Raw genomic sequence first — 8,137 nt, 5'->3', positions numbered from 1 at the left:
TTACTCAGCGTGGCATCCTCCAGGCTGGCGATCCAGTTCACTGTGCTCCGAACCTGGGATGGGGGAATGAAGAAGCTGGGATGGGACTAGGGTGCTGAATGGCAGACACTGGCATCTGCCATGCTCACAGCCCAAGGGCACAGCACTTCCACGGAGACCCACAGGGCAGCTCAGGTGAGCCAAGCCCTCAAAGTCCCACACGATCGCCCTCAGCCTGTGTCAGGGCCACTCCCCTTCGGGGCGTTTCCTTGGCTCCCTGCCCACCCACCATGCCCCCCGGAAGGGGCAGCAGGTGCCCCGCGGCGCTGCTGGGCTGTCGGTACCTTGGGCTGTGGAGATGCGCTTCCGCCACCGTTCTCCAGTCTGCAAAGAGGAGAAACACACACGGGTGAGAGCCCTAGAGCCGGCCCCTCCCGGGTGTGAATCAGCTCCCTGCAGTCACAGCACCCGGGGGGGCACCACGTCGCCCAGAGCAGAGCCGGCGGCCGCGAGTTCACTTGGGGAGTTCAGCTTGGGGCTCCTCCACCAGAGCACTGAGCCCCAGAGCTTCCTGTGTGTTTAAACCCCTCCTTCTCAGCGGGGAGCCCAGATACCTGGATGGGGAGAGGGTCCGAATGATACTGACTAGTTCCCTCCTCCACAGAGCGTGTCCTCGCAGCATGTCCAAGAGCCCTTAGCCTCCCAAGTCCATTCCCTCTGAGGCACAGAGAGGCCTGGCCCAGCCACGCGAGTTAGCAGCAGGGCTGGGGTAGAAGGCAGACCTCTTGACTCCCCACCCCCACTCTAGCCCCACACACCTGCGCATCCATCCTGGGACTAGGACCCGGGAGTCCAGCGCTCCAGTCACTGCTGCCCGGGTTACACCGCAGCCTCTCCAGGACTCAGGCCCGCGTGAGGCACTGGCATGGCTCCGTCTAGGCACGGACGGGGCCTCAGGGGTTCGGATGTAAGGAGGTGGGGCGGGGGGGCGGTGACTCACGTTCTGTTCCTTCGACGATCCTGTGTCTGGTCCCGGAGCAGGCTGCACAGGCGAGGATCCCGGCTCACGAAATCCGAGAGGTTCTGCAGGACAAAGGCTCTGGCTGGTCAGTACCAAGGCTGCACTGTGATTCTAGGGTGACCCTGAGGTCACCCTACGCAGGGGCCTGGAAATCTCTCCCGGGGGGGGTGGGTATTTGGGGTGGGCTCCATGGGAAGCAATGCCCCCACAATGCCAGTATGACCTGTGGCAGATTGAGTGTCTGGGTCCCTGGGGCTATAAGGATGGACTCCTGCTATGCAGGGGGCAGTAGCCGGGGGCAGTTTTACTTTCCTAGGGTAGCGCTCCTGGTGCTGGATTATGGAATCACGTCCTCATGGGCTGCACCCCCACTGGCAAGGGACATGCAAGGAACGGTGGCCACGGGTGGCAGGGGACAGAGCTCAGCAGCTCCGAGGCCAGGACCAGCCTCGTCATTCCCTTGGATGTCAGCCCCCTTGAGCCCGCTGCTCGCCACACTCCCCTACCCATGTGCTGCTTAGCTCCTCCCCTGCCCCCTCCCCCGCAGTACCTGCAGCAGGGTTATGGCACAGTGGTCGGCTTGCAGCAGGGGCCCATAGAGCAGCACCCACTGGCTGACCAGCCTCAGGATCTTCTGCCGCTTGCTGAGGGAGTAGACAGCCTTCTCCTGCTCCGAGCCCTCGGACGGCTCCGCGTGGAAAGTGGGGGCCAGTCAAGGAAGCCTCTAGGTCAGTGTGTGCTGGGAGCAGTAATGGGGCCAGGCAGCAAGTCTGCAGGGCATGCCCAGGGGCAATCGGCCCCACTGCAGAGAGGGACGAGCCTTGCAGTGTGCACCCAGAGAACAGCAGAACCAATCAGCCCCACAGCACAGGCATGTGGGGAGTGTGCACAGCAGGAGGCGATCGGACCCACGGCATGGGCAGGGAGGGGGACCAGGACGCCCACATTGTTGGCTTTAACAGCACTGCCCTTTTGCTGACAGTCACCCCATTCCACATCCCAGACCCCCCCAGGTGCAAGCAGCTCTGTCTAGTCCATAGCTCAGTGGCTGGGATGCCTTTGCTCTCTGCATACAGCCCCTGTGCAGTGCGCAACTCGGTGCCGACTGGCCCAGGCAGCAGGTGCTTTGAGCCAGAGGGACGCAGACTATGGGCACACTAGAGAGCTCAGAGCCGGTGTAAGCTGCTCTATGCAGATGGGAGAGATTTCTCCCGTCGACTTCATTACTCCACCCTAGGGTTACCATATTTCCACAATCAAAAAAGAGGACACGGGGGGGGGGGAAGCCCCGCCCTAGCCCCGCCCTAGCCCCGCCCCCATCCACTCCCTCCCACTTCCCACCTCCTGACTGCACCCCTTAGAACCCCAACCCCCCCCTGCTTCTTGTCCCCTGACTGCCCCGACCCTTATCCACTCGCATGGGTGGCAGGGTTGTAGAAATTTTGGTGGTGCCCAGAACCCCCCCCCCATCTGCCTAAGGCTCTGGGAGGGGGGTTGGGTGGGGGGAGGAGGTCTGGGGTGCGGGTCCTGGGCTGGGGATTAGGGTGCAGGAGGGGTGCAGGGTGCAGGTTCTGGGATAGAGTTTGGGTGCTGGGTGCAGGCTCCGGGCTGGGGCAGGGGGTGGGTGTGCAGGAGGGGGTGAGGGGTGCAGGCTTTGGGAGGGAGTTTGAGGGCAGGAGGGGGTGTGTGGGAAGGGGGAGGGGGTTTGGGAGGGAGTATGGGGATAGGAGGGGATGCAGGGGTGAGGGCTGTGGGTCTGAGGATGAGGGGTTCATGGTGCAGGAGGGGGCTCAGGGATGGAGCAGAGGATTAGGGTGTGGGGGATGAGGGCTGGGGCTGAGGGGTTTGGGATGTTGGAGAGGCTCAGGGCTAGGGTGGAAGGATTTATACGATCTGAAGAGAAAGGGCAGCCTGTCTTCCCATTAGTAGATGGGGGACACTAGGACCCGGGGGCAGCAGACAAGGGAGAGGCAGGCAGGGCGGGGCCCACGGGGGGGGACGACGCGAGGAGGGGGGGGTGGCAGGTGGACGCCGGGGACCCATCCAACACTCCCCCGCTCCCTGACTGCCCCCCTCCCGGACTCCCCTTACCATTCTGGCTCCACGTGTTTGCAAAATACTCTGCCCAGTGGGTCGGTTTGTGTGTTACACAGGGCTGCAGACAGAGGGAGGGGGGAGCAGGGGAGGGCTCTGGTTGCTGGAGGCCAATGGGAGTGGGTCAATCGGCCCAGCCGCCCAATCAGCAGCCGCACTCTGCATGGAAGGGAGGGAGGGAGGCGAGGGAGAAAAAACCCCCCGAACATTTTAACCTTGTTACCAATTCCTCCCGGACGGCTATTTAGAGACGCAAAAGCCGGACATGTCCGGGGAAATACGGACGGATGGTAACCCTACTCCACCCCAACGAGTGGCGGCAGCTACGCCCCACCGACGCAGCCTGTCCACACCAGCGCTTAGGTCGGTGTAACTTACGTCGCTCAAGGGGGTGGTTTATTCACAGCCCTTGGCAGTGCAGACATAGCCTTAGACTGAGACCAGCAAAATGAGCCAGGATCTGGGTCTCCCTGAGTGAGTGTGGAGGGGGTGGCACCTCTGGGCCAGTGGGCCCTGAGAATGGGCCTGTTTCTTCAGACAGCGGAGCCCAAGCGCAGAACACACAGGCTGCAGAGCTACAGACCCCCACAGTGGTTCTCTGGCGGGCTCCTCACAGATTCTCTCGGTTTCTCTGTCTTTCGTGGTCAGGAGGAAACCCCCATGACCCACCCCCTCCCCGGCTGCCCCGCGAGGTGCGGGTCCTTGCGGCCCTAAAAGGATATTGGTGCAGCAGGGCTCTGCAGAGCTGGGTGGTCGGCATGAACACATTGTAGGTCAGCAGGAAATCCCCAACCAAGGTATCTGAAAAACACCAGCCCAGCACGCGTTAAAGGGTCCTCGCCCCAGGCAGGACCCACTGGTTCTGGGCCCAGCAGCAATCCCCAAGCAGGGGGCTCTGAGCCCAGCAGACTCCCACCATCCCAGTCCCCTGCCCCCAAACCACCTCAGGCCCCTGTACTCCCAGTCCCCAACCATCCCAGCTCCCTCAAACCATCCCAGCCCCCTGCGCTCCCACCATCCCCCCAACCATCCCAGCCCCCTGCATTGTCTTCAGAGCTGGATGGCTAGAGAGCAGCTGCCACTCTCCGGCTGCCCACCTCTGAAGGCAGCGCCACCGCCAGCAGAAGCACAGAAGTGAGGGTGCCTGGTGTGGTATTGCCACCCTTACTTCTATGCTGCTGTTGCTGGTGGCACTATCTTCAGAGCTGTGTGCCCAGCCAGCAGCTGCCGCTCTCCAGCTGCCCAGATCTGAAGGCAGCGCAGAAGTAAGGATGGCACTAGCCTTGCAACTCCCTTTTGGGTCGGGATCCCCCGTTTGAGAAATGGTGACGTAAGGGCTTTATATGTTTGTGGTTTTAAATACATAGTCATGCTTTGTTACAACACTGAAATTTAAGATTTAAATATCTTGAAACCATGAAATTCAATATTTTTAAAATACTAGGACCATGAAATATACCAAACTGGACCATGAATTTGGTAAGGCTCTAGCTATGGGCGTTGTGTGGAGGATGTAAGACAGTCTCTGCTCTATGAACTGGCTGAGTGCAGCACTTCCCTTTAGTCCTGGGGGAGCCTGGCACCATGTCCCAGCTCAGAGAAACTCTTCATTTGCATGCGTGTCCCCATGAGCGTGTATCTGTGTACGTGTGTATCCATGCACATGTCCGTGCACGCATGTATCTCTGCGCACAGGCATGTCTGTGCCTGTGTATCTGGGAACGCGTGTATCTGTGTGTGTCCGTGCACAGGTACCCGTGGGAGCGTGAATCCGGGGGCGCCTGTCTGAGCATGTGGCGAGCCCAGCCCAGCCAACCCACACATACCCAGGGGGTCTGAGAACGTCGCGTCCAGCCTCATGGCTTCCAACAAATGCTCCAGGATCTTGTCAGGGGTCCCAGCCATCACCGAGTACCTGGAGGACAGAGCACACCCAGGCATGTCAGACTCTCACAGGGTCATAAGCCTCATCCCCTAGACACGTGGCCGAGCCACAGCCCACACAGGCTCAGCAGAGCCACCAGGTGGCCAACTACAGAGATGCCGCTACCTGCCCCACACACGCTCCCAATCTGGCAGCTGGGGCCCACAGCTCAGATGCATCCCAGCATCCTTTGCAACAAGCACCACGGCTCCTTTGAAATGTTGCAGCTGCCTCCCACAATGGATTCTGGGAGGCCAAGGGGAGCAGAAGCAACAGCTCCCCACCCTGCTGCATCAGACAGTGGGACCCAGTCAGAGGGAGGCGATGGGACGAGTGTGGGAGCTGCATGGGGCAGCCTGGGGTTGCAGTGAGGTCTCCCTGGGAACAACCCAATCTGTCTCAGTGCCGCCTGGGCCCTGGGGTGCTGCTGGTCCCAGGCCTGGCAAGGTTTTGGCCGCAGGGGTAGAAGCCGCTGTACCTACTGCTCCCCGCAGACGGTGACTGGCTGCTGGAGCCGCTTCCCTGCAGGTTCTTCTCCAGCACTAGCACCACCTTCCCGTGCTCCTTCAGGCGCATGGTATTGGCCTCAACACCCTAGAGAATCCAACGTCAGTGCGGCTACTGAACTGTCCCAGTGAGATGGGTCCGCAGGGGTGGGGTGGGGCAGTGCAAGGACTGGGGCAGGGGTAGGGCAGAGTAAGGACTGAGGCGGGGTAGTGGGCACTGCAAGGACTGGGGCAGGACAATGACTGGGGCCAAAAGAGGGCACTGCAAGGACTGGGGCAGAGGCAAGGATTGGGGCGGGGGCAGGGCTGGGGGCAAAGCAAGGACAGGGCCAGGGCCAGGGGCAGGACATGTGTCAGCCACACACCCCCCAACACACCCTCCTGCTGCCCAGTGTCCCCAGCCCTATCCCCAGCCTGGTACGCCATGGACACAGGGCCAAGTGGCTCTGGTGAGGTGAGATGATCCACAGACCAAAGAGGCAGCAGTCTCGGTGCCCACAGCCTGCTTGTCGGGGCAGCAGGAAGGGGAACACAGGAGAACTGCCCTCTGGGGATGGCTGGGCCCCGTGGCTCAGGGTCTGGGCCCACCTTGAGGATGCGGTTGAAGTCTCGCTTGTCCACGCGCAGGAAATGGCAGTTGTCCTCCCGCAGGATGATGGTGGCGGCTCGGGGGGCATCGTTCACCAGCGCCAGCTGTCCAAAGTCATCACCCTCGTGCAGGGTGGTCACCAGGCCCTGGGGGTGGCAGCTGGGTGAGAAACCAGAGACCCCCACACCATCACCCGCCGGCTGGGGAGCAGGGGATCCGGGAGGCACTGGGATGTAGGGGGAGCACCATGCTGGCCCAGGGGACACAGGCCCTTCAGCTCCCACCTCCACTGGTTGCTCTCAAGGGGCGGAGCTGAGAGGTCCCGGTTCCGTCCCAGCAGTGGGGCCCAGGTAAAGTGACCAGATATCCCGATATTAGGGGCTTTGTCTTACATAGGCAACTGTACTCTCCCCCGTCCCGATTTTACATGCTCCCTATCTGGTCACCCTAGGCCCAGTGGGCCTGCAGGGGGAAGAGCCTGGAGGTCCTGGTTCTGTCCCAGCAGTGGGGCCCAGTGGGATTGTAGGGGCAGGGCAGCGTGGAGGGCAGGGAAGCACATACCTTGCCATGGGTGACCACGTTCACTGAGCCCTTCCAGATGATGTACCACGAGGTGCCTTTGTCTCCTTGGCTGAACACTGCAAAGAAGCCGTGGTTTGTCCAGGGAGCCCAAGCGACTGCAGATGGGGCAGCCCTTGTCAGGGGTCTAGACCGCACGTCCCAGCCTCGCAGAGGCTATGCGTTCCAGGGGAGCTGCCCTGCCCAGCCCAGCCCTGCCCTGGGGAGCACGGGACGAGCACTCTCAGGGCTGGTGCTTTAGCCGGCTCCGTCCCCTAAGCCGTGAGGACCTGTGGGGCAGCACAGCGGGGTTGGGATGTGCCAAACGCTGAATGCCACCGTTTCCAGCCATTCCCACGCTGACCGCCCAGGAACTCAGAGAGCACAGGGCTCAGGTCCTGCACCCCAGCAAACAGCCCCGGGGCTCCTCCCTTCCCTTCCTGCAGGGTCTGGTGGGCACAAGGGTCCCTGGGATCGGAGCCCTGCAGTGGGTGCCAGGGGAGGTCACTGCCCTCTCTGGTGCTGGTCAGTCTGCTGTGCGGTGCCAGGCAATGGCACACCATGGGGCAGTGCCTGGTGCTGCATCTCCAAGGTGTAACTTCCTGGTCAGAGGACGCCAGGCCCCAGGCTGGGTAGAGTGGTGCCCCAGGAACCAGACTGGCAGAGCGCAGGACACCCCGCTCTGGGCCCAGGCTGGGAGGAGCACGCTCACAGAGTCACTGGCTGGGGCAGGCTGTGATACTCACACACGGTGCCCGCTTTGGGGTGTGACTCAAACAGTAGCACAGAGGCCAGCTCCCGCTTCACCTGCAGTGAGAGACACCTCTTAGTGCTGCCCCGGCACAGGGCGAGGGTCGTGGGATGGGGGGGGGGCGGGCGCTGGATGGCATGAGGCCTGGGCTGAACGATATGAGCATATTGGGGCAGGGGGGCAGTGGGAGGGAGGGTGCGCTGCTGGGCCGGGCTTGCCTGGCAGAACTTGGCAGGAGCAACAGCGGGGGCCCAGTGGGGCTCAGTGAGATGCCTGGGGAGTTGGGTTGGGGAACTCCATGGGGCCAAGGGGGCAGAGAGTGCCGGGGGGTTGGGCTGGACAGTCTAGGATACACAGAGGGCAAGAGGTGCTCGGCAGAGGGTGCCCCATGGCTGGAAGGAGGCTGGAGCTGGGTAGAGGCAGCCAGGGTAGAGGTGGAGCAGGACTGTAGGTGGGGTGGAAAGCAGCAGGGGTGGTGAGGAGGGGAGTGGGGGCTGATGGGAGAAAGAGAATGGGGGCTGGCAGGCGGAGGGGAGCAGGGACTGACGGCGGGGAGGGCAGAGCAGGGGTTGACCATGGGGAGGGGAGTAGGGGCTGGTGGGGGCAGGGGAATGGGGACTGGCAGGCGGAGGGAAGCGGGGCTGGTGGGGAGAGGGGCTGGTGGGGGAGGGGAGCAGGGACTGACGGCGGGGAGGGCAGAGCAGGGGTTGACCAT

General features: G+C 62.4%; 1 protein-coding gene across 1 annotated transcript; it reads right to left on the bottom strand.

Moving 5' to 3' along the window:
• Window positions 1–5: 5 nt before the first annotated feature.
• LOC112113164 (rap guanine nucleotide exchange factor 3-like) lies at window positions 6–7,571 on the bottom strand (the record flags this gene model as incomplete). Its single annotated transcript, XM_026662030.1, has 10 exons — window positions 6–53; window positions 324–363; window positions 980–1,062; window positions 1,551–1,701; window positions 3,817–3,895; window positions 4,921–5,009; window positions 5,497–5,612; window positions 6,113–6,259; window positions 6,675–6,751; window positions 7,418–7,571. Coding segments are annotated over 10 exons (984 nt in total), but the record flags the coding sequence as incomplete, so codon positions are not given.
• Window positions 7,572–8,137: the final 566 nt, after the last annotated feature.

Source organism: Terrapene carolina, unplaced genomic scaffold (assembly GCF_002925995.2).
Source record: "Terrapene carolina triunguis isolate 2854851 unplaced genomic scaffold, T_m_triunguis-2.0 Scaffold21570, whole genome shotgun sequence".
NCBI lineage: Eukaryota > Metazoa > Chordata > Testudines > Emydidae > Terrapene > Terrapene triunguis.
The sequence above is the reverse complement of the archived record's forward strand: the minus strand, read 5'-3'. Positions and strand labels throughout refer to the sequence as shown.